The 27488-nt window shown below is 40.2% G+C and overlaps 1 protein-coding gene across 1 annotated transcript in view; it reads left to right on the top strand.

Moving 5' to 3' along the window:
- il17rd (interleukin 17 receptor D) overlaps positions 1 to 14071 on the top strand; it is an 89334-nt gene extending 75263 nt beyond the window's left edge. The window contains exons 10-12 of the mRNA XM_078543535.1: positions 501 to 661; positions 1842 to 2772; positions 11709 to 14071. Coding sequence (XP_078399661.1) covers positions 501 to 661; positions 1842 to 2772; positions 11709 to 11806 — 1190 coding nt within the window. The 3' untranslated portion in view covers positions 11807 to 14071. The remainder of the gene's footprint in view (positions 1 to 500; positions 662 to 1841; positions 2773 to 11708) is intronic.
- Positions 14072 to 27488: the final 13417 nt, after the last annotated feature.

Here is a 27488-nt window from a genome sequence, read left to right as displayed (position 1 = left end):
GTGGGCTGGAGAGATTGAGATTGTGTGTGTTGGACTGGCATTTAAATATGGTGCCCGGACCTTCGAACCTGCCGGCTGACGGACAAATCAGTTCCCGATCCACCAGGTGATTTGGAGCGAAATGCGCCTCTGCATAATTAATGAGGCTCCAAGCGCAGAATCGGGTGTGAGTTGCTGCCATTACAGACGCTGGGCTGGGCGCTGCTGAAACCGCCCGCCACTGCGCTATGTTTCATTCCGGGAGAATTCCACCCGTTGCTCCTGTTCTAACCTTAGTCCTTGAATTGTAATTATTTTAAAGACACCTGATAGGATTACTTTGTTCATGTTCTAATACATTGGGAGTCTTATTGTGTTTTGACAACCCTAAAGCAGCCTGCATATTTGAGGTTCAAACCCTGTATTGCTATTCAGGGCAAGGATACTTTGGTGGGTGGTTGAGGAATTATGTCTGGGTTGAACTGCCCACGTATTAAGATTGCTCTCTGTTCTTTTCTTAGATCCGGTGTATTCGGAACTGGATGAGGAGAATTCTGAATCATCTCCATCTCCTCGGTCCAAGCCAAAAGTTTTCATCTGTTATTCCAGTAAAGACTGTCAGAAACACCTCAGTGTCGTTCAGTGCTTTGCATTCTTCCTGCAGGACTTCTGTGGCTGTGAGGTAAATTTGCTTTCTCTGTGCAAGTTACTTGGAAAAAGTATTGGCAAGAATTCTTGTTAGCGAAAGCATCTGAATCATTTCAAATCTGCCACACTTTATACTGTGAAGAAGTTTTAATCAATTTTAAAAGTGGTGCCTGCATCTTGAAGATGTTTTATGAAACTGACATCAGTTGAAAAGAAATTGCAACTGCTATGAATTTTGCCTTTATTGAATTTTGTGCATCAACTTTCTACACAGAAATTTATGGTTTGTAAAAGAACTAGGAATATATTTTCAGGTGATCTAAAAACCCTCAAGACTCAGTTCACATGTGAACTCACGTAAACTCACCCATTACTCTGCTGCCCGTATTTGGAGCTTTCTGTCCTTGTACTTTGTTTTAACCAGCACAAAACACATTACGGTTTCAACAAAACCTGAATAAATCTAATGTTCTGCACAACAAAACTGAAAGCAGCTAGCTACAGACAGACTATTAGGAGTTCCCTTCACATCTTTTTAGCTTATATCCAATGTCATGCTGCGTCTTTCTGTCTCCAAGGTTACTGGTATAGATATGACCTCTGTTTGCCTGCTGCTACCTTTCAGTGTCACCATAGTCATCATCTAGCCTTGGGTGATTCTGGGGAAGAACTGCTGTCATTTTTAGTTGCACATGTTTCCCAGTAAGCAATAACTAACTGACTGGGAGACCAATCAAAAACATCAATCTGAATTCATAAAGAAGTGAACATAACATCACATTTTCATGTGTTGATCTCTCAATATGAATCCTTTAGAATGGTTTTCTGTTTCCAAACTACAATCTTTCTTCCTGTGCATTAGAAGATACTACATTTGTACATTGTGCCTTTTCACCGAAATGGATATCTTCTATCCTGAATATACAGATTAAGTTCAGTAATTTGACTGAACTCTGTATTCTTAAAACAGCAAGCAATGGCTCCCAACTTATCGATCATGGTCTGTAAACCGTCAGTACACTCCTGATTAGGAGTAAAGGGAGATGGAGTCATTTGGCTTTATTTGGAGAGAATGGAATTGCATTAAACTCACTTGTAACATTGTTATTATGCAGGGGGAAAGCCAGTATTATATATTTTTAAAAATACAGTTGATGAGAGGGCTGTCCTATCTTCTATAGAAATTGAGGTTTTTTTGTTTTGTTTTTAAATAGGTTGCCTTGGATTTATGGGAACATTTGGAAATCTGTAAGGAGGGGCAAATGGATTGGCTCAGTCGGCAGATCATGGAGTCCCATTATATCATCGTTATTTGTTCGAAAGGAATGAAGTTCTTTGTAGAAAAGAAGCATCGTAAACATAAAGGCAGCTCTAGAGACGGTGGGCAGGGAGAACTTTTTATTGTTGCTGTTTCTATGATAGCAGAGAGGCTGCGCCAGGCCCGACTAAATTCAGGCAACCCCTCCAAGTTCATCGCCATCTATTTTGACTACTCCTGCGAAGCAGACATTCCTGGTATCTTAGATTTGGCATGCAAATACAAACTGATGGACCATTTCCCTCAGCTATATTCTCATTTACATGCTCGAGATCACAGCCACCCAGACCGAGACCCACGTGAAGTGAACATTCGTAAAAGTAACTATTTCAGGACTAAATCTGGACGCTCCCTGTACATAGCCATTTCTAATATGAAGCAACTTATCGAGCAAGAGCCTGACTGGTTTGAGAAGCAACTACTGCCACATCTTCCCCTGCTCTCACATCATCAAGGACCAGTTAGAGTTGACTCTGGTCTTGTCCTGAATGAGGTGGTTTTTAAACAGCCAGTAACTGAGCATGATTTTCACTTGAAAACCACTGCAGATGTCACCCCTGTTAATTCAGTGTCCTATTCCATAATTCAGCACTTGAGCATTATTGGAGATGCAGATGTTTCTGATCATCAAGATGCCAGTTCTCTGCTGAGACCCTTGCCACGGATGGTGGCAGCTGTGAACCTGCCTGAAATGCCCCGTGACTCTGGGATATATGACTCTTCCATTCCTTCATCAGAATTGTCACTGCCTTTAATGGATGGCCTTTCTTCAGACCAGACAGAAACCGGCTCCATTGCAGACAGTGTCTCTTCATCCTCAGGGTTAGGTAAGATATCTTGCAAGTACCAACTATATTCACAAGTTTGTTATAGACAACAGTATGTACTATAGCTTGTATGAAAGTACCTTGCTGTTTTGTATTAGAATGCACCTCACAGAGATGAAGAGGGTCCTGAGCGAAATTAATTTAGATACCCAGTCCACTTCCTGCTGTATTGGAGTAAAAAGCTATCCTTCAATTTGATATTCATTGTAACCAATTGTCATTTTTGTTTGGGGACTAATAAAGATAGAACAAGCAAAACATAGAAATCTGTTGTAAAGGTATTAGACTGATTGTGAACTCAACGTAGAGAGAAACTTTTATAATGTGCAAAGTGGACTGTTCATTTTCTAGGAATTGATTAACATCACGCCCCATATATAATATGAATAAAAATAAAAGATAAGTCTATTTACTGCAGTACTGAAAACCTGAATAAGATTATATTTCATCATATAGCACCAAAAAATTAAAAATTCATAAATACACTAATTTGCATTTTTAAAGATGTAACAAAAACATGGAATGAGAAAATACAATTTAATCTATGAAGACTGTTTCCAGAAACATTGTACAATTTGGACTCTACCCTGTTATCAATCTCCAGGTGAAATGATGTGTGGCATTTCTCTCTCAGTACTATAGGTAATTGAGCAAAACTTTGAATGCACCTCTTGTTTGTGGAGCATCTTATTCTGATGCATACATCCAAAAGCACTTACTTTCCTGTCAGTTGTGCTGTTTTGAGTATAATGGTGCAACAACCTTCCAAAGCCTCATGAGGGTGCTATTGTATCAAAACATTGATACCAGGTATATAAAGGATGCCTTTACAATTCTGATCTTTAAGTACACAATAGCAGGAATCTTTACCCAAGTTGTAAATAATGCAGAAGGAACTTTGATTTAAAACTTAAGTGCCTACTTACCAAATATTCTGTTAGTTTTGTGTTAGTTGGGACTAGGTAATGAAGAAGATCTGTTATCTTTTGTGATTGTTGCAATATGTAAATAGATGATTAAAAATGAAAAGCAGTAGTCACAAAATTCATCTTTTTAAAAGGTCCTTGAGGCTAATCAATTTGAAATCATTAATTATTAATCCACTCCTTTTAAAGCAGTCTGTGTCCATATGCAACAAGACCTGGACAATATTCAGACTTAGGCTAATAAGTGTCAAGTAACATTCGCACCGCACAAGTTTCAGGCGGATATTCACTGAGGATAATGCCTGTAAATACCAAGCCCCACTGTTCCCCAAGCTGCCACAAATGTGAAAAGTTTGACCAAACCTCCAGCTTGCCCCCATTCTACCGAACTGTTTAATTTAGGTTAATTGAATACAAGCACCAGGTTTGTAAACTTAACAAGTAAATAACTGTTTATTGAACGAATTGTCTTTAACTAGTGGCAAAAGAAATAAATATAAACTGCTAACTTCTAACTCAATAACTTAAAGCCTACCCCTTCTTAAACCTGTACATGTAACACACACATAAAACATGGATTTTAAGGGTGAGATAAAACAGTTCAATAGCACCAACCCGGAGTACAGGATTAGATGGGTTGATTTTGATTGATGTCTTCCAAATTTCTAGCAGTTTGTTGTTGATGACTTGAGATGGTCTCCCAGCACTTTCAGTCTGTAGCTCACTGGTTGAAATAACTTGCTTTTCAATGTCCCTACTGGTGATTTTCCCCTTTTCCTCGTAACAGGGGTTTTCAGAGAAAGCAGGTTACAGAGATGTGAGGGATAGCCAACTAGCTATTATGGCAGAATTGCTGGAATCTTACAAACAAAGGAGAGAGAGGTTCTAGGTCTTATCTCTTTACAGGCTAGGAGCTGTTCTGCCTACACTGTTACCACACAAAACCCTGGTCAACTGGTCAGGAGCTAATTAAAATGCTGTCATTAAGCAGTTCCCCATTGTCCAGAACTCCTTTCCAGCACCATTCTGTTTTCTTATGGCACCCTATGTTCCAGGATAGCAATATTGTAGATATTCCTCATCCTGTTCCAGTGAACATGTCTTTCAACTGCAGCCATAGCAGTTTTTTAAAGCCACAGTCCAAGAAAAATAAAAAATAGGTTCTTTGCAGTATCTCCAACAAGAGAGAGAGTCTCCCCTTGACATTCAATGGCATTACCATCACTGAATCCCCCACTATCAACATCCTGGGAGTTACTATTGACCAGAAAATGAACTGGACTAGCTATATAAATACTGTGACTACAAGAACAGGTAAGGGGCTGGGAATTCTGCAGCGAATAACTCACCTCCTGGCTCCCCAAAGCCTGTCCACCATCTACAAGACACAAGTCAGGAGTGTGGTGGAATACTCTCCACTTTCCTGGATGAGTGCAGCTCCAACAACACTCAAGGCAGCCCGCTTAATTGTCACCCCATTTGCCACCTTCAACATTCACTTCCTCCACCGCTGACATAGAGTGGCAGCCATGTGTACCATCTACAAGATGCACTGTAACATCTCACAACTCACCAAGGCTTCTGCGACAGCACCTTCCAAACCTGCAACCTCTATCACCTAGAAGACAAGGCTGCAGATGTATGGGAACACCACCACCTTCAGGTTCCCCTCCAAGCCCCACACACCATCCTGACTTAGAACTATATTGCTATTCCTTCACTGTAGCTGGGTCAAAATCCTGGAACTCTCTCCCTATAACAGCACTGCGAATGTTCCTGCAGCACATGGACTGCCCGTTCAAGAACCACCACCTTCTCAAGGGCAATTAGGGATAGGCAATAAATGCTAGCCTAGCCAGTTACGCCCACATCCCATGAATGAATAAATTTTTAAAAATGCACTTTTTCATTGGATTCAGTATAACTGGCTTTAAATGATAAATATAAAGTCAAAATTCCATCACCAAGTCCTTGATTCCGTCATTTTAAAGCCCTGGCACAGTTTACACTCTAATTTCCACCCCCTCCTGTGGGAATGTGCCTAACATGCATATGATGCCTCCTTCTTGAACACTGCAACACTTATCTTAATATTTTAAAACAGATGTTTGATGTGGTTGGTGCTATGAGAAATAGAGTTGATTCTCCATCTCTTTGGTCTTCCACCAACATTTTCACATGACTATTAGAGGATACATTTATTTATAATGTATGTGTTTTATCCATTCCTCATAATCAGTAAGACTGTTGAACTGTCAAAGTCAGATGCTCATTAGTTTATTAAGTATATAGTTACTGCAATAGAACTTAAGTAAACACTTTAGTTGTATTTAACAAAAATTCCGAATGATGACGATAAATGTGTTATAGTTTGGAACTCAGTACTGTATTCAGGTTGATCAAATCTTCAAATTCTGATTAACATTGCAATTTGATATTTTATTGCTTTTCTTACTTCGTAACATCACCCTGTCAGTCCCTGTCTCAGCTCATCTGCACTGAAACACTCATCCATGTCTTTTGTTACCTCTAAACTTATCTATTCCAATGCTCTCCTGGCTGGCCTCCCATCTTGCACTTTCCGTAAACTTGCCCAAAACTGTTGCCTGTATTTAAACTTGCATCAAATCCTGTCCCATTTACTGCTGTGCTCGCTGACATACATTGGCTCCTGGTTTGACAACACATCAATTATAAAACCCTCATCCTTGCTTTCAAATCCCTCCTTGGCCTTGCCCCTCCCTATTTCTGTAATCTCCTTCATCCATACAATCCTTTGAGATATCTATACTGCTGTAATTCTGGCCTCTTCCAGTTCCCCGATTTTAATCGTTGCACCATTGGTGACCACCTATACCTGCAGAGTCCCTAAATTCTGGAATTCTGTCCCTGAACCGCTCTGTCTTTCACCTCTCTTTATAAGGTGCTTCTTAAAACCTTGACCATTGACCAAGCTTTCGGTCATCTGCCCTGATATTTCAACCTATGGCTCAGTGTCAGAAATGTTTTTATTGAGGACACCCTTGTCAAGCACTTTGGGATGATTTGCTACATTAAAGATGCTATATACATGCAAGTTATTGTTACTATATGACAAACCATGTCTCTTGCATGGTTATACCAGAAGTTTTTAACAAGGTCTAAAAAGGGAGAAACCAATAAAGAACCTATACATTATAAATAGTTAATAAACTGAGTTCCTTGATAACAAGTTCCTTTTCCATTGAGCTACTTCACATAATCACAGAATTGTTATGGTGTAGAAGGAGGCCATTCGGCCCATCGTGTCTGGACCAGCTCTCTGAGCATTTTAACTTAGTGCCAATCTCATGCCTTTTCCCCGTAACGTTGTTACAAAACATTGTTTCTATTTAAATAATCATCCAATGCCCTCTTGAATGCCTCAATTGAACCTGCCTCCATCACACTTCCAGGCAGTGCATTCCAGACCCTAACTACTCGCTGTGTGGAAAGGTTTTTACTCACCTTGCATTTGCTTCTTTTGCAAAACACTTTAAAACTGTGCCCTCTGGTTCTTGATCTGTTTACAAGCAGATTATCTACTTTGTCCACATCCCTCATGATTTTGAAAACCTTCTAGCGTCTCCTCTTAGCCTTCTCCTCTCCAAGGAAAACAGTCACAACTTCTCCAATCTTTCCTCATAACTGAAGTGTCTCATCCCTGGAAACATTCTCGTAAACGTCTCCTGCACTCTCTCCAATGCGTTCACATCCTTCCTATAGTGTGGTGCCCAGAACTGTACACGATACTCAACTGAGGTCTAACCAGTGTCTTATATAAGTTCATTGTTTCCTCCCTGCTCTTGTACTCTATGCCCCTATTAATGAAGCCTAGAATACTGTATGCTTTAGAAACAGCTCTCTCTATCCATCCTGCCACCTTTGAAGACTTATGTACATATACACCCAGGCCTCTCTGCTCCTGCACACCCTTTAGAATAGCACCCTTTATATTATACTGTCTCTTCATGTTCTATGTACCAAAGTGCATCACCTCACATTTCTCCACGTTGAACTTCATCTGCCACCTATCTGCCCACTCCACCAATGTATCAATGTCCTTTTGAAGTTCTACACTGTCTTCCTCCCAAGTTTTGTGTAGTCTGCAAACTTTGAAATTGTCCCCTGCACACCAATACTTTTGTATTTTATTATATAAATAAACTTTAATTGAAAAGGTAATGTTTTACAAAGATGTTCCTCTGCAGGTCTAACTGGCTCCCTTGCAATACATACCAGTGATTATATTTCTTCATGCTTGGGATTGGTAAACACTGGCTTATCTTCTGTTGGTGAAGCTCATTAAGACATCAGAGTTGTATACTCTGATACAAGTGTATCAGAACTGCGGGTTCTGTAAGGGTCAGTCTCAGTTTAAAAGTTCTGTGAGCACTGTTTCTGAATTGCTATGCAGCGGTACAATTGTAGCATCAATTAATTATTTTAAGACATTACAATTTAAGAATCTTACTTCCCTCTTTACCAAGCAAAGACTAAAATATAATGTCAGATCATTAGTGAGATTACATTAGCAAACTTCCTGCTGCTCTCCGACTAATTCTTTCCTCACAACTACCAATTTTCAATATGTCGCACAGTTATAAAGTGAGGTAATGACTTCTCAAAGGTAGCATTACATAATTGTGTATTATTGCTAGGCAACTGATAAGGGGCAATCCACTCTAGTGAATTATTAGTAAGCTGAAACTCATCAGTGAGAGAGAAAAAAATGCGAATTGTTCCCTGATTTCAAGTAACTTTACATTCAGTCCTTCATACCTGTGCCAGCTCTGAATTACCCACTTAAACCCATTCCCCTGCTCTTTCGCCATATGATACTGGTTCATGTTCTTCCACAGTGCCTTATTACATCTTAATGCATGCTAAGTCAAAGCATGCTAGTTCCTATTTTTTTTAAAGTGTGAAAATTAATATTGTGATGTGCTTTTTTCTGGGAGGAAGGTAAGTTTTTGCATTCTACAAGAAGCTAATTGAATGGTAGGATATTTGGACAAAAATCATAGAATGGTTACAACAAAGAAGGAAGCCATTCAGCCTGTCTTATCTCTGCTGGCTCTCTGCAAGAAGTAACTCAGCTAGTCCCACTGCCGTGAGTTTTCTCTGTAGACCTGCAAATAATTTTCTCTTCAGATAATTATCCAATTCTCTTTTGAAAGCCACAATTGAATCTGACTCCACCACACTCTCAGGCAGTGCATTCCAGATCCTAACCACTCCCTGCATTAAAAAAAAAGGTTATTTTTGTGTCATCTTTGGTTCTTTTGCCAATCACTTTAAATCGGTGTCTGTAGCGAGCGGTTCTGCCTGCTTTGCTGCACTACCCATTGGGGTGGTCTTCGGGGTGCTACTCATGTGAAGGCCTACTGGCTTGCCTCACAGTCTCCAACATTCAGGTCTGGAATGGCCTGTTTTATTGCAATGAGAAGACACTGGCTTCCAGGAGTTCTCCTTTCGGGCTGCCTGGGGGCTTCTCACACCCTCTTTTGTGTTTCCTTTTCTGGGTGGGGACCCTTTCCTATCTAGGTCGCCCTGCTTATCTTTCCAATGCTCGGGTATGGTTTGGAAAGGATCTGCCTGAGTTTACAGGCCTGTGGGTGAGATCATAGCTGTCTGCTTTAATGGCTGCATCCCTAGCTCTGCTCCTCTAGGTGTATTCGCAGGTTGGAGGGTTAGCAATTTTTGTTGATGTCCCAAGATGAAGTAGGCACACAGAGATTGAATCAGTTCTGTAGGTGATAGTACAGATCTTCCCAGCAGAGTCAGATTAGATGGGGGCCAGTTGTCAAACCTGGTCAGAGCTTGTTTCTGTATGGAAGATGGAATCCGAAAGCTGTATAATTAAAGCAATTCAAACAGCTCAAGTCTCGGTTATGTGACAGGGTGGATTTGGGTCGAGCTATTCCGCTAACAAGGACTATTAGCATAACGTTGGAGATGAGGAATCACAGATAGCTCTGCCTTTGTCCATAGCTGGTTGGTGTTAGACGTCTTGTCTACTATCCTTTGTGTTGGTTTGGCTGGAATGTTTATACAATACAAGGAGTGTCACATTCCAGGGGTTTGATGTGTTAGCCTTTGCCCACTTTTAGATGCTCAGAAACTTTCAGAGCTACCATCATATAGTCAGCAGTGGCCATTTTATCAGTCCAGCCATTTGTCCATTTTAAAAGAAAAATAATTTTATAAAGTAGCCAGGGTGACGTAGATATATATATTTTCATTCATGTCTTCTGTTCATGACATTTCCCTCATTCTTCCTATCAAAATGTAACACTTCATACCTCTCTGCAATAAATTTCATCTGCTGCATGACTGGCTATTCCACCAGCCTGTCTCTGTCCTCTTCAAGTCCATCATTATCCTCCTCACAGTTCACAGTACTTTTGTGCAAATTTTGAAATCGTGCCTGGCACAACCAAGTCTAGGACATTAATCTAGATCAGGAAAAGCAGTGGTCTTAGCACCAACCCCTGGGGAATCCCATTCTGTACCCTCCTCCAGTCTGCAAAACAACCTTTCACCACTACTCTGTTTCCTGTCACCCAACCAAGCTCATATCCATGCTGACACTATTCCTTTAATTCTTTGTGCTTCAGCTTTGTTGACCAGCCAGTTATGTATCACTTTATCAATTGCCTTTTGAAAGTCTGTGTACACTATATCAACCACATTACTTTCATCAAACCCCCTTTATTACCTCATCAAAACATTTAATCAAATTAGTTAAGCCCAATTTGTCTTTAACAAAATCCATGCTGGTTTTCTTTAATTCACATTTGTCTAAGTGACTGTTAATTTTGTCCCAAATTATCTTTTCTAAAGATTTCCCAGAGCTGTGATCAAACTGACTTGACTGTAATTGCTCAGTTTACCCTTACACCCATTTTTGACAAGGGTGTAACATTTGCAATTCTCCAGTCCTCTGGCACTATCCCTGTATCTAAGGAGGATTGGAAGGTTATGACCAGTGCCTCTGCAATTTTTACCCTTACTTCCCTCAGTGTCCTTGTATGCATCTGATTCAGTCCTGGTGACTTATCAACAATCAACCTTTCTAAAATCTCCTCTTTATCAATTTTTATACCTTTCAGTGTCTCAACCACCCCCTCTTTTACTACGACTTTGGCAGCATCTTCTTCCTTGGTAAAGGCAGATGCAAAGTAATCATTTTGTATCTCAACCATGTCCTCTGTCTCCTTGTGTGGTCCCTAATCAGCTCCATGCTTCCTTTTACCATCTTTTTAACTATTTATATGCCTCTAGAAAACCTTTGGATTCCCTTTTATGTTAGCTACAAGCCTCTTCTCATGCTCTCTCTTTGCTTCACTTATTTCTTTTTCAACTTCCCGTATAAGCGTTCTAATTTCAGCCTGGTTCTCACTTGTATTGTCAACCTGACATCCGTCATATGCACCCTTTTGCTGTTCACCTTAGTCTCTATCTTTTTTGTCATCCATGGAGCTGGAATGTAATTTTGCAGAAGTCAAAAGTTTACAATATGAATACACGAGAAAAAACCACATGGAGGTTGGAGTTTAAGGTCAACACTCTGTTTGCTGATCAATGGAGATATTGGGTTGTCCTGCTAACCAATTTCAAACTTGGATGCAAAACCACTCCTCCTCAGCTCCTTTCTCCATTCCTAGAAAAGTGTCACCAAAAGTCAGTGGTTGGTGGTGGAGAATGCTAGCATTCTATTCACTTGTGCTGTTTTTTTTAAATAAGGCATTGTGAAAATACTTGAACAAGTCACAATATTGAGCTTCTTGCTCATTCTGCCAACATTCCCCCTCCCAAATCCCTCCACAGTACATCTCTTAACAGCATGATTCATCAGGATAGACTTTTTACTATCTGCTGAGCCCCAGACCAGAATGTGCCAAAAGCTTGATTTGTGTTCAATTTTGATAATTTAACTTTTTTCAGTGCATCATTTAAATGTAACTTGTTATGTGATTTTCTTCACAGGGGAAGACGAACCGCCAGGTCTTGCAACAAAATCGTCAATTTCTGGACCGTGTAAAGTGGAAATAGACAGACACATACACGCTGCAGTAACTCTATAATATTCTATACCATAGGGTATGCATTGCCACTTTACCTTATCAGCTTTATGTTCATTAACAGACTCTACAATAGTGATGGTTTTAGCCACACTGTGATCCTCAATACATTAAGAAAGTTGAATCCTCTGTGTCTTTAATCCACTATTATGGTTGAAGGGCCAGGTTGGTAGGCATTGAGCAAGTGGTATTGTTTTAATACAAGGGCCAGTCAGTTTGATATAGGATCAATGTTTAATTACAACAATTATATCATTATATTGCTGACACTAATTTGATGCTTTTACCTGTTTAATGTAATATTTAATTTTTATGTACTGATTTGGACCATTTGGGCATCTTAGTGATTAGAAATTAATATCTTGATCTTTGTGATTAATGGCAAACCTGATGAGTTTAACTGATTTCACTTACCAATATTTACACCTGTTAAGATACAATGAATGACAACTTAGGAAAGAACATTATAGGTGAAGTTATTGTAAAAACTTAGATCGTTTATCTGACCACTTTCATGTTGTAGAGACCAGAGTTAACTATTAAGTTTAGGTTAACATTGGACATTACATATTTACTGATGACATATTGCAGATAATTGCACTACTGTGCCCACTGGGGAGAGGGTAATTGTATAATAATTCTAGTTGAAACAATAATTTTAAAAAGAAAGTGCGACTAATGTTCACTGATCTTATAATGCGCTCAAATCTGAATTCTGATTTGAAGCATTTAAACTTAAAGCTTTTCAGACTACAAAATAATTCTACTTTTTCAAAATGTCAGATGCAGCTAAGAAAAGAATGAAGTTTAAGTTTTTAGTGAATGTTTATTGAATAATTTAAAGTCAAATAGATGTGAATAGTTTTCAAAATATGTAATGTGTTAACTCCCAAAATGCAGTTAAAGGGGAAGTCCTTTGTACACTGCTGTCACCCACTCAAACATTTGTTACATTGATTTAGAATCCAATTTCCAAGATAATTCAGCTACGTCACGCACTATTGCAAAATAGCTGCACTGTTGCACTTGCTGCTGCAAAATAAACTCAGCTCCCCATTTGAGACATGAGTCTATCCTTCTTCACACCTGTGGTTGGCAGTGATGGCTTGTGTGACATTATCAGGTGCAGCATATTGAGTGATGTATGCCAAGAGCTGGAACATAGTCTGTTGGTGTGCTCCTTTACTGTTCCTTTTCTCAGTAAGGATGTATTTTGTAATTACTCTGCTATTGACAGATGAATTTTACACAATTATGATTTATTGTACAATACCAGTCATAGTTGTGGTATAGTAAATTATTGATGTAGTGTAGGTCAATTTTGGTGTGATGTCGTCTGATGTTCTCTAAAAAGCGCAGCTTGGTTTGAGACACACATTGTTCTTCTTAGACAAATTTTGTGTCTCTTGTAGCAGTTTTTGTTGTCAATTTTGTGCAAACCTGTGGTCCTTTTTCTGTTTTTGTCCTGCTGGCATGATGCTGTGTCAAGAAGTTAATCCTATACGGGATATCCCAGCTGACCTTGACCCTAACTTTGCCCAGATATGCCAATCCGGTTGGTGATGACTAGATCGGGAGCAGGTGCAGCAGCTGGTTGTTTCCTTTCTTGCTGCCCCACCACCCCCCAAGTCCTAATTACCAGCAACTCAGTACAAACTGGAGATCAAACCTGGTACATTCCTGGCCAGATAAACTCCTTGAGATATTGTAGTGCCATGTTTATTAAGGAAAGTATTTGACAATTCTTCAAATGTGTTTTCAGATCATGGAATTTTAAGGACCAAATCCTTCTGGTAAAGGGTTTGATGAAAATCTTATAGATAAATTGATAGGAAGTAGAATATTTTTTATTGCCTTCATTAACTTGACGTCCTGAGGGTTGGGTTCACTACTCCTACCTGTTCAGGTGATTGGAGCAAGAATTCAGTGAAGACTTCAAAATAATCATCTCAAATATTGTATGTGTCTATCATTGCTTCCATAAAACAATAGGCAGTTGGTATCCTTCATTAGTTTCCTACAGTCTGCTCATCATTATTTAATATCTGTGTTCACATCTAGTTTTTGCAGATCATATTGTATTTGTAAGGTTATTTTGGTCATTGTGAAAGACTTTGTTGTAGAGTGCTTTTATAAACTTTTACAAAATACCTGATGTATTCTTTATACGAGCTATAAGTTAAGCTGACTGAGAAAATGTTCTGCTGTTTTGTCTTTTTGTACTGGTGTTTTTCAAAAAAAAAAATAAAAAAACCCAAAACCATTAAATGCTTCTTAATAAAGACTCATTCATGCATTACTGTAATCTTGTGATCTGGGCGATTCCAAATTCAGCACAGCAGAGTCAAATTATATTTTATTGCAGCGAATTCAACTCATTTGATATTGTACTCAGCTTCACCAAATTTCAATCTTCATTTATCAAGTTCAGGTTGTAAATTGTCAAGCCTACCTGCACTTCATGTTGTCATAACTTACCTGAATTTAACATGGAAATGCCTGAATGGCTGTAGCTCTGGTGTGAATTGCCTATAATTAACCCTGATATTACTGGTGTATAACCAATATTGCTCCTAGAATTGTCCCTCTTGTACACTTAACATGTGTACTGTTTTATTTTATTTTATCTTCCTTGCACTCAACTGTCTGTCTCCTCTTAGGAAAACTTAACTAGTGAATTTAACTTTCTTTCGCCTCCTGGTGGGGGCCCAGTAACCTGGTTTTGCAATTGCTTCTCTTGAGACATGTTCTACTGTCATGGCTAGTACAGATCAAAGTTACTGACTAAGCTAGATGAGGCCAATTGCTTTTCACTCAAGCCACAGTTAACTGAGATGGGCTTGCAACAAAGTGTAGCATTTCTCCCTGATTCTGAGCAACCATAGCTCACGTCACCAATTGTGAAATGACCTTGGCAGTAGTTATAGAAGGCATCCATGCAGGCTGGACAGTTCTATGTTTAAGGCTGATGAAGGTGAATAGAATGGGGAAAGGCGTTAAGAGAGACCAAATCTGCGACTCTAATGTAACACTACAAATATGACCTGTATTTGGTATGAAAAAAACTCTTTGCTTTAATAGGGAACGGTTTGCAGGTCAGACAGCTGATAATCTGACCGCTGTTCAGAAGAGCACCAGTTGAAGCTTGAAAATTCCTGTAACTTGAGCTCAGATTTGCAATAAGAGCTCCATCTTGGCTATTGTGGACAATTAGCACATTAGTAGAATGGAGGCACTCCATCTTCACTCAAAGAAGGAAGAGGATTGATACTAAAAGGGATAATGGCGAATGCAAAATTCTGAGGCTACAGCCTTTCCACTTTTATACTGGAAACAGCTGTGTGTGTGCCATTGAGTGGCCATCAAAAAATATTTACTGCATAAGACAAATATATTCAATATATTTATGCAGAATTCAAATTACAGAAAGACCTTTCCTGCGGATTTAATATTTGATATGAGTTATTTGATTTAATCAAATTTCAGTTTATGTGTTGGGGGAGGCAGTAGAAATGCTGTCACAGTTGACTTGATTGAACTTGATAAAGATTGGTTTTGTCCTTTATTGAGATTGAAGTAGGAAGAGTGAAGGATAACCCAGCTTTAAAATTATTTGCACACACCCAGATTTCCATACACATTCTTTTTCAATTTCATAAGAGTTTTATGGAAAGGATTGGCAACACGGTCAAATTTAATATTGCTTACATGTGAGTTTTATATATGTATATATATATATATATATGGGGGTTCTGTGCACCTGTCAATATAGCGACTCATAGAATACGTAGTGCATGAGTCATAGTGCGTGATTTTGGCTATCTCTGACACTGTATCATCCAATGACTGGCGATCCTTCTCTCAATGTTAACAGTCTTATCTCTGAGTCACAAGGTTCTGGATTCAAGCACACCATCTAAGCTGATACCTCAAAGCTCTACTGAGGGACAGCTGCGTTCTCAGAGGTGCTCCTTTTCAAGTGAAATGTTCAATAATGTTTAGTCTGTCTGTTCAAGATATGAAATGTCTCAAACATTTTTGAAGAGCAGGGGTGTTCTGATATCCTCACCAACACTTTATCCCACAGCTAACAATCTAATGTTTTTGGACTGATCTCTTCACTGGGATGTGTGCTGGTTAACTATATTTGGAATCAGATAATTGTATCCTTGAACTCTAAATGTATATTCAGGCAGTTTGTATTCAGAGTGCATGGCTGTGAATATCTGAACCTAGTTATAGTTAGCCAGGACATATTGTACTAAACAGGACCATTCCAAGGACATAAGGCATTAAACCAGAAATATTATTCACAGAAAATTCTCCTGGGAACTGAAGACTGCCATCTAAGGAGACAGTCTTGGACAAGCAATTCTTTTTATAAATCCTGAAATTCCAAATATGCCTAACAATAAGATTGTTGATACTTCCTATTGGGGCTTGACTGGGGGAAAAGGTGATCTATTTGGTAAATGAAAACCCTGCCATTACTTCTGTTACTACATGTGGGTTGTTTAAACGGCATGAAAATCGGAAGCCCAGGTAATAAACTTAAAGATGCAGCTGCTGGATGTTAATTACTGAACATAGGTATAGCTAAACTGTTATACATAACTTCTAGCTAGGACTGGAGTTTTAGATTTTACCCTTTCTCCATTATAGAAGGCCTGATCTAATTCCTCATCGGAAACAATAGTACTTAATTGATACTATTGAGATCTGGGATGGAATTTTCAGTATTTGCTGTTTCTTTAATTTGATTGAATCAATTTGATTTAGGTGAGTTCTCCTTGTTTGTGATCCACTTGTCAGACTTAAGAGTTTGTTTTTACTTGGGTCTTATGTCAATGTTTCAAAAAGCTTTAGCCGATGAATTGCTTTAGAAGCACAGAGGCAAAATTGGAGCATTGCAGCTTTAGGACAAAATAGCTGAATTCAGCTGATTCTGGAGCAGCACTAATGCTGCATGCACATCAGGATGCCTATGGCAACCTGCAGCCCAGTTAAATAATGTGGTGTGGGCAGAAATCCAAAGGAAGATAAATGCCTTCCCACTTCAGTGACAATTCAGTGTCACAAAGTGCAAGGAAAATTCAGGATCAGACTAGAAAGCAGTTGGATCAATCTGAGATCATCTCAGGTAAGAGAGGGAGTTTTCTTTTAGTCTTTCATGGGATGTGGGCATCACTGGCAAGGACAGCTTTTGTTGCCTATCGACAATTGCCCTTGAATTGAGTGGCTTCTAGGCCATTTCAGAGGGCAGTTAAGAGTCAACCACATTGTTGTGGGTCTGGAGTCACATGCAGGGCAGGCCAGTTAAGGATGGCAGGTTTCCTTCCCTAAAGGACATTGGTGAACCAAATCAATACACCAATCAATAATAGTTTCATAGTCACTTTCAATTCCAGACTGATTAATTGAATTTAAATTCCACAATCTAGCATGGTGGGATTTGAACCCATGTGCCTAGAGCAGTAGCCTGGGCCTATGGATTGCTAATCCAGTGACATTACCAATATGCCACTGTCTCCCCAAGATGGAGGTTCCCTCTCTCCAACTTGTTAAATTTTTAAAAATAAACTCAGCAGCCTGACCACTATTGTGAAGGGGGAGCCTCTGCACCCCTTCCCTGGTCTATTGCCAACTGGCCAAGTCCCTGATGCCTTCAGGTGGCTGAAGGCTGATTGAGAAATTCGAGCAGGCAATGTGCCTTAAGTGATCTTTGAATCACGTTAATTGGCTACTTGCACTTGTGGGCAGGTAGTCCTGCTGCCCACTGAAAATATCAACGGGATTAGACAAAGTCAACATGGATTTATGAAAGAGAAATCATGTTTGACAAGCCTAATATCTATAACTAGCAGAATAGATAAGGGAGAACCAGTGGATGTGGTGTATTTGTATTTTCGGAAAGCTTTTGATGAAGTCTGTATAAGAGATTAGTGTGCAAAACTAAAACACATGGGATTGGGAGCAACATATTGGCATGGATTGAGAATTGGTTAGCAGACAGGAAACAGAGTGTTGGAATAAATGGGTCTTTTTCAGATTGGCAGGCGGTGACTAGTGGGGTACCACAGGGATCAGTGCTTGGGCCCCAGCTATTCACAATATATATCACTGATTATGGATGAGGGGACCAAATATAATATTTCCAAATTTGCTAATGACATTAAACTTGGTGGAATGTGAGCGTTGAGGAGGGTGTTAAGAGGCTTCAAGACAACTTAGACAAGTTGAGTGAGTGGGCAAATACATGGCAGATGCAGTATAACGTGGATTTGTGTGAAGTTATCCACTTTGGTAGGAAAAACAGAATGGCAGAGTATTATTTAAATGGTGATAGATTGCGAAATTTGATGTACAAAGGGGTTTGGGTGTCCTTGTACACCAATCACTGAAAGCAAGCATACAGGTGAAGCAAGCAGTTAAGGCAGCAAATGATATGGTGGCCTGCGTTGTGGGAGGAGCAAGGATGTCTTGCTGCAGCGTACAGAGTCTTGGTGAGGCCACACCTGGAGTATTGTGTGCAGCTTTGGTCTCCTTACCTAAGAAAGGATATACTGGCCATAGAGGGGGTGCAGCGAAAGTTCACCAGGCTGATTCCTGGGATGGCAGGATTGTCGTATGAGGAGAGATTGGGTTAACTAGGCTTGTAATCACTGGAGTTTAGAAGAATGAGAGGGGATCTCATTGATACTTATAAAATTCTGACAGGGTGAACAGACTGGATGCAGGGATGATATTTCCTCTGGCTGGGGTGTCTAGAACAAGGGGTCACAGTTTCAGGATACGGGGTAGTCCATTTAGGACTGAGATGAGAAGAAACTTCTTCACTCAGAGGGTGGTGAACTTATGGAATTCTCTACCACAGAGGACTGTGGAGGCCAAGTCACTGAGTATATTTAAGAAGGAAATAGACTTCTGGACTCTAAAGGCGTCAAGGGGTATGGGGAGAGCACTGGAGTACGGCTTTGAAAGAGATGATCAGTCATGATCATATTGAATGGTGGAGCAGGCTTGAAGGACCAAATGACCTACTCCTGCTCCTATTTTCTATGTTTCTATGTCTCTGGGAAAATAGCCTGTGGTGGAATGAAGCCCACAAACTGGCCCTCTGGCTGACAGAGTGAACTTTTGCACCCATCTGCCCCTGTGCTTGCCCCCACCAGTGGCTAAAAATTCTTCCCCAAGTATTTACCTTTTATTCCTTAAATCATTTTGTTCAAGGATTGGTGAACTTAGTCACCATTCCTCAGACTCTGGCTTCTTGTGCATAACCTTTCTTTTGCCTCACCATTGACTGGCATTATACTAACCACCCAAGGTCCCACTCTCTCTGTTTCCTTCCCTAAATCCCTGTCTTTCCACTTCCCTCTCCTATAGAAGTCAACTCCTTTACCAAACTTATACTCTCTTTTGGCTTTGTGTCCATTTTCTCTTTGCGCCTTTTGGGATGTTATTCTGCCTTGAAAGAGCTAGATAAATCATAGTTGTTGACCTGTAAGTGTACCCAATCCATGGAATAAGGGCAAACTAATTTGAGATTGGACAGATTAGTTTCAAAATGTGTTTATTTTAAAATCTAATAATGTCTTAGGTATTGAATTCACTTAAAAAATAAATAAATGTTTACAAACTTACGTTATGCCACTCTATCAAAGTCAGAAGGTGGAATTTCTGCTGGTTAGATGATTTGTTGGGATTGCAGGTTAAATTGTGACTATTCATCTGTTCATAGTGTCCACAAGGCCTGTTCATACCATTTACACTACTTTAACTCTATTGTGGTGTGCTGCCTACAGTGATAAGAGTAGCTGTACTTTATTTGCTTGAAGTATTTGTGTTGGGCAAAATTAGGGAGACGCAGAAACTTTTTTTTAAGCTATGCTCTTAAGCTTGTAATGCTTCTTATTCAGTAATTCTACCACGGTTAATAAAAAAGGGTCACATCTATAGAGAACCCAACAACAGAAGATCTTTGCAGCCCTTTGCAATTTAGTAATCTTTCTATTTGCTGCAGTTTACTGTTCCAAGCTAGCTGCAGTATATTGGTTGGTTTTACAGCTTCTAAAGCACAATGTTCATACTAAAAGGAAGAAAAAAAAGTAAAGTGACTGGTTTTCAAATTGATTAGCTTGGGCAGTATCAGAGTGAAATGTCTGGCCTCAGCGAAAGTTGTGACAGTGCTGCAGATGAAAAGGAGAGCAGCCTTGTTGGGAAATCTAGTGACTGTAGACCTAGTACATACTCATTTAAGCAGCTAATGCAGCTTAAGCAGCTTATTCAACATAGCAGAGATGAAACTGATTTATAGACTTGTTGAATTTGGACATTTTTTTTAAAAGGGACATTTCATTATTATAGAAAAAGGAAAATACACATATTGAAGAAATAGATTAATCACGTGATGTTTGTGAACATTTCAGCTCTGGCAATGATGTGTTTGATTGCCATTCAGATCACAATCTAGACTAGCATATGAATATAATTAAATTCAATATGTGAGCTTAACTGGTTCTTTACCAGACTACTAGATGGAATCACTTGGGATGGCGAATCCTTTAATTTATTTTGTCTGTTGTGCATGCTCCCTGTCAGGCAATTGCGAATAACATTGTGTAAATGTGTATAATCCAATCTCTGCCAGCTGAAGAAGGACGGAGTGAAGGTGGGAGGATAGCAAGTATAAAAATATTTAAAATGTATATGTTTTTAAATTTGCTTGCTGTCATGCCAGGATACAGATTCAGACTCTTCTAATCTTGATAAAGCAGAGCTAGAGTGGACAATGAAGACACAAGTGGAGGGAATGAGAATATTTGATGGTGAGTAAAGCCATGTTGGTCTTTACATCCTGTGGGCACCATGTACATTGTGATATTGGCAGGGCAGCTTTCTAGCCTGTTCTCCTATCTCTAGGATGCATATAGTATGGAGAGAATTCAAAAACAAAAAGAGAAAAAAAATGACCAAAAAAAGTTAATTTGTAAGAAGTTTTATACAAAATTAACAGACATTTAAAGCTTTTTTATTTTCAGGCATATAACTGCTTCCTCTTTCCTGCTGGAACTTGACCATCAGGAAGTCCCTGACTACAGGTGGCTGTGAGACTCATTGATTTTGTTTCCTAGCAAGCAGCCAAATACAACAACAACAAAAACACAGAATAATTCCTTATCCATCAATCACATTATCCTTAGCTGAAAGGGGAAAAGTTAGCCCGTGATTTCTACATCTTTACACCTCCTTTACTGACCTTCAAGGGAGTATGCTTGAGTAAATGAAAAGAGGTCACGTCCTGGGCAATATTTTGTTTCCTACTGCCAACCATGTGACCCATTTGAAATTGGCAAACATGCCCAGCAAAATAATTGTCAGTTAAAAGCAGAATTCCCACCAGGCTTTTCTGCTCAATTAAAATTTGATACTTTCCAATGCAGCACTAGGCCTGTGCTTTATAATTGTTGCCAGCACACATTTTTTAGTTACTCTTGGAAATTCCAAAAAGAAGTAACTGTAAAACTTGCATCCTCTACTTCTGAAAGGAACTGGGGAAAACATCTATGATATAATTGCTATTTCACCCAGAGAGTAGAGGATTTATCCACACCGTTTCCACCCAGTTCTGAACAGCAGCAATTATAAATCACAGGCAGCAAGAATACCTGCACTGAGCCAGGTGACATCATTGGGGTTCATTCTGCAACTCGAACCAGAGGCCTAAGCTGGGGAGCAGTAGCAATTTCTGTGCAAGATCAAGCATGAAGGGAACATGAGCCAGGGCCATAAGAGGCCCAGTAAGGTACATTACTTATTTTTTTTAGTTTCCTTGTGGACCAGGAAGGAGCAGGAGTGCTCCTTTGTGCCACAGGGAAATCTTAGGCCTCCCCTGCTCCAGTATATGCCCCTTGACCAGATTCCCATCCTTCCTACCTATCCACTTACCTCAGTGTTGGGAACCATTCCCCCTTATCCCCGACAGCTATCTCTAGCTGGCATGATTATAACAGTTGGGCGGCTGCTTCATGCCAACTACCAGGCATTTTGGTCACAAAGTCAAGAAGCTGTATGCAAATGATACCCAGCTATTGGGAATGGCTAGATCTTCCTGTGGCCACTCCTGAATGGGCACATTTCTCACTTTCCTATGTTCCTGCCCAGGAATAGAATTCAAGGACCGAATCTCAGATAAATTAAATTATATTTGCAAACTGGTCCTTCTGAAGTGAGCATGCAAATATTTTGTTTCCTTGTGCATGAATTCTTATTCTAGGCTTAAGGACAGTAAGTAATATAGAGCACTTTTAGTTAGGTTTAATTATATGCATCTTGCTTGTTTATTAATGTTACTGTATCCATGATTTGTTTATAATAAATTCAAATTAAGAAAGACAGAAAACTTCCACTCTCATCTAGCCATCAACTGAAAGCCAAAACAAATCTGCAACAGCCAAGTTATATAAATTTGTTCATATCTCCAGCTCCAATTCTTCAATATGTTCTTTTCTGCTTTCCTGAACATCCTGGTCTATTGTGGCCTCTTGCAGTTCTTATTGACTCTATTTTACAGCTTGTTATAAATCACTGTGGTGCTCCTATGTAGAATGGTTACGACACAGAGGGCCATTTGGCCCCTTGTGTCTGTGCTGGGTTTCTGAAGCAGCAAGTCACCTAGGTGCCACTCCCCTGCCTTCTCCCCATAGCCATGCACATTCTTCCTTTTCAGATACTAATCCAACTCCCTCTTGAATGCCTCAATTGAACTTGCCTCCACCACACTCTCAGGCAGTGTGTTCCATCCTAACCACTCACTACATGAACAAGTTTTTTCTCGTCACCATTACTTCTTTTGCCAATTACCAACCAGTCAGAATGTGCTTTCAAAGAGGAGAAAGATACTCAGAGAATGTCCTATTTCCATGAAATGCTCAGTCCAAGGTAAGACATGAGAAAAATGAGACATGTCCTAGGCTCATGCACTAGGAATGCCAAAAATTAATTTGATTGATCCTGTAATGTACAGCAATAGTCTAAACTAATTAATTTCAAAGCTATGGGAATTCAGCACAAAACCTTAGAATGGATATGAAACTATCTGGAGTGCAGAGAACCATGTGTATTAGTTAGAGAAGTAACATCAGAGTGAGGAAGTACTGGGTGGGAAAAGAACCATGTGGGGTACCCCTGGGTGAGTGCTGGGGTCAGGTAGTTTCTAATTTACATTCATTGCTTGGATTCTGAAACACAATGCAAATTGATTACATTTGTGGATTGTTTTCAGGACTATCATTGACTTCATCTCCTCTGGAGGTCTTCCCTCCACATCATAGTCCCCCAACCCCAAACAGCCCAATTCTACCACCTTGTCAAAATGCACAAACAGGACTGACCTGGTAGTACCCATCATTTCAGCCTGTTCCTGCCCCACTGAACTTATTTCTTCCTATCTTGACTCTATTTTTTCTCCCCTTGTGCAGTCTCTTCCCACCTACATTTGTGTCTGTCTTCCTTTTCCCTCAGCCTATGATTCCTCCCCTCTGTGGTTTACAGGGCCCTCAACCATGTTCGACCCATTTCCTGCACCTCTTCCCTCACCCCTTCCCCTCTCCTCCCTTGCAGAACCAAAACAGGGTCCCCCTTGTCCTTACCAGCCTCTGTATTCAAAGGATCATCCTCTGCCACTTCTGCCAACTCCAACATCATGCCACCACCAAACACATCTTCCCCTTACCTCCCCTGTCAGCTTCTGAAGGGATGTCCTGGTCCACTCCTCTATCACCCCCAACACCTCATCGCCTTCCCACGGCTCCTTTGTGTGCAATCAGAAGAGGAGTAATACCTTTCGCTTTCCCTCCTCACTATCCAAGGCTCCCATACAGTCCTTCCAGGTGAAGCAGTGATTTAGCCTACTGTATTCATTGCTCACAATGTGGTCTCCTCTATATTGCGAAGACGAGATGCAGACTGGGTGACTGCTTTGCAGAACACCTTCACACAGTCCGCAAGGATGATCCTGACCTTCCTGTCATTTGCCATTTCAATTCATCATCTTGCTCTCATTCTCAAACTTCTGTCCTCAGCCTACTGCAATGTTCCAGTGAAGTCCAATACAAGCTGGAGGAACAGCACCTCATCTTCTAATTCGGCACTTTACAGCCTTCTGGACTTAACATTGAGTTCAACAATTTCAAACCGTGAACTCTGTCCTCCATTTTGAATTTTATTTCCCCCCCAAAGTGCCAGTTTGTATATTGTTCTCATATTTTTGCTTTCACACAGTACTTATCTCTATTCTGCTATTAACACATTCTGTTATTTTGCTTTCAGACAATGCTGACCTTTATTCTGCTACTAACACCTACTCCGGACCAATGCTTTGTGTTTTTAAAACTATCATTACCACTCTGCCTTGTGTTCCATGATATCTTTGTCATTTAATCTCCCCCGCCCTCTAACCTATCCCTGACCTCTTTTGCTCCACCTGCCCCTCCCCACTTTTTCAGCAGCATAAAACCCATCACATTTCTTCAGTCACTTGCCATTTCTTCAGTTCCGACTAAGAATCATATTGGACTCGAAACATTAGCTCTGTTTCTCTCTCCGCAGATGCTGCCAGACCTGCTGAATTTTTCCAGCACTTTCTGCTTTTTATTTCAGATCTCCAGCATTCACGATATTTTGCTTTTATTATACCTACAGAGTGTTATCCACAAAGGAAAAGCAGTAGAATACAAATCTGAGGAAGTCACAATCAAACTACCCAGTTCTCTGGTCAAACCACCCACTGAGAATTCTATCCAGTTCCGCTGTGAGACACAAAAGGATCCACTCTTATGAGGAAAGCCTGGGGTGACTTGGGCTTTTCAGCATGGAAAGGAGGCATCTGATAAGGAAACTTTTAGAAGTGAATAAAATAGTTAAAGACACGTAAAAGATTAACCCTTAACATTACATTAATCGGTGTGAGTAGGGCAAGGGGATAGTGGTTCAAACTAGTAAAGGATAATTTTGGGATTGAGATCAGGAGTTTCTTCTTTGGACAGAGAGTGAGCAGCACTTGGAATAGACTTCCAAGCAGAGTAGAGGAGGTAAAAATCGTTCAAGAAACAATTAGAACCAGCAATGGAATAAGACTAGGCTTGTTTGAATAACTGAGTTAAGATGGGATGAATAGCCTTCCTCATCCATAAGTATTCTGTGACACACACTGCATAATGAGTGCAAACACAAAATTGATTATATCATAAAAGCAAAATACTGCAGATGCTGGAAATCTGAAACAAAAACATAAAATGCTTGAAAAACTCAGCAGGTCTGACAGCATCTGTGGAGAGAGAAAAGCTAATTTAACGTTTTGAGTCCATATGACCCTTCAGAGCTGAAGAGAAGTGGAAATGTGGTGAAATTTATACTGTTTCAGTGGGGTGGAGCAGGTGGAGTTGGATAGAAGGCCAGCGATAGGTGGGGACAAAGGAGGGACTGACAAAGATGACTTGAACTAAAGGACAAAGGGAGTGTTAATGGTAGTGGTGAGGGCTAAAAAAGGTGCAGATAGTGGCGTAAAGGTAAGAAAGCAGAATGTGATAATAGCAGAACAAGGGTAGCATTGTATGAAAGAATAACATGGAACAAGTAACAGATGGCCCTTTTGGGGATGGGGTGAGGGAAAAAGGGATGGAAAATGGGATAAAAAAGGGGATAAAACTACAGATATATGAATAAAAATAAAAGAAGTGGATACAAAATATGTAGAAGAAAGGGGATAAAAAAGGGGGTGAGGATGGAGGAGAGAGTTTATGGTCTAAAGTTGTTGAACTCAAATATTAAGTCCAGAAGGCTGTAAGGTGCCTAATTGGAAGATGAGGTGCTGTTCCTCCAGTTTGCATTGGGCTTCACTGGAACATTGCAGCAGGCCAAGGACAAACATGGAGACATGAGAGCAGGGTGGTGTGTTGAAATGTCAAGTGACCAGGAGGTCTGGGTCATGTTTGCAGACAGACCGAAGGTGTTCCGCAAAGCGGTCACCCAGTCTGCGTTTGGTCTCCCCGATGTAGAGGAGACCACATTAGGAGCAGCGGATGCAGTAGACCAAATTGAAGGAGATGCAAGTGAAGCACTGCTTCACCTGAAAGGAGTGTTTGGGTCCTTGGATGGTGAGGGAGGAGATAAAGGGGCAGGTGTTGCATCTTCTGCGATCGCATGGGAAGGTACCATGGGAAGGGGATAAGGTGTTGGGGGTGATGGAGGAGTGGACCAGGGTGTCCCGAAGGGAATGTTCCCTATGGAATGCTGACAGTGGGGTGAGGGGAAGATGTGTTTGGTGGTGGCGTCATGTTGGAGTTGACAGAAATGGTGGAGGATGAATGCAGAGGCTGGTGGTGTGAAAAGTGAGGACAAGGGGGACCCTTTCATGGTTCTGGGAGGGAGGGGAAGGGGTGAGGGCAGAGGTGCGGGAGATGGGTCGGACATGGCTGAGGGCCCTGGCAACTACAGTGGGGGGAAACCTCGATTAAGGAAGAAGGAAGGCATGCCAGAAACGTTGTTTTGGAAAGTGGCATCATCGGAACAGATGCGACGGAGGTGAAAGAACTGAGAGAATGGGATCGAGTCCTTAAAGGAAGCAGGGTGTGAGAAGCAGTAGTCGAGATGGCTGTGGGAGTCAGTGGGCTTGTCATGAATATTGGTGGACAGTCTATCTAAAAACTTTTATGTAAGTTTTTCTTGAAATTGTAATTAAAATCAAAGCCATATAACTTCCTGCACCCACTCTCCAGTCTATTGTTAGCATTTTCCTATCCTGCAACAATCTCTTCACATATAATGTGGTTTGAAAAGTAATGTTTTCTTTTTTAAATGCCACTTTCATCAGCAGAGGTGATCATGTAAAACTGGCACGTTCTGTATGTAATTTGTGCAAGCAGTTTCTTATTTGATTTTGGTTTGTGATCTCCCTATATATGGAGAAGGTTTTTAAAAGAATTGAGTCTTTCTGAAAAATGTATTGAAAATCATGAAATTTGAGAGACCTTCACTTGTTGGGTTTCTTGCTTAAAATGTTCATTTGTTGTCAATAGCTGTTACCAATGGAGTAGGTTTTGGTGCTTTTGAGCTGTTTTACAGTATGGGACCATTCTCAGCAATGCTTCTCATGTTGGTAGTTGTATTCTGACCATAGAATCAAGTCTTGCTATATGCTAACAATTTGTAATTTGTCTCTCTCAGCTTTACATCTTTTGTTTTGGACAATGTGGAGCATTCTGGTCATCAATTGGGTAATATCATCAAATATATCAAAGCAGAGATAATGGATTAGCAACGACCTTTACCTCTGGAATTCATGATTCCATTTCTTTTAGTTAGACCAGTTCATGGATTTTAATTTTTTAATTTATTCATTCATGGAATGTGGGTGTCACTGGAAAGGCAGTATTTATTGCCCATTCCTAATTGTCCTTATGAAGGTGGTGATGAAACACCCTACTTGAATAGCACCAGTCCATGTGGTGAAGGTAGTTTTACAAGGCTATTGGTTAGGGAGTTCCTGGATTTTGACCCAGTGATAATGAAGGAATAGAGTTAGGATGTTGTGTGACTTGGAAGTGAACTTGGAGGTGGTGGTGTTCCCATGCAGCTGTGGCACTTGTCCTTCTATAGCAGTGTTGTTCAATACACTTGCCACTCA

Source organism: Cetorhinus maximus, chromosome 6 (genome assembly GCF_964194155.1).
Source record: "Cetorhinus maximus chromosome 6, sCetMax3.hap1.1, whole genome shotgun sequence".
Taxonomy (NCBI): Eukaryota; Metazoa; Chordata; class Chondrichthyes; order Lamniformes; family Cetorhinidae; genus Cetorhinus; species Cetorhinus maximus.
Note: the sequence above shows the minus strand (reverse complement) of the source record. Positions and strands in the feature narration are given on the sequence as shown.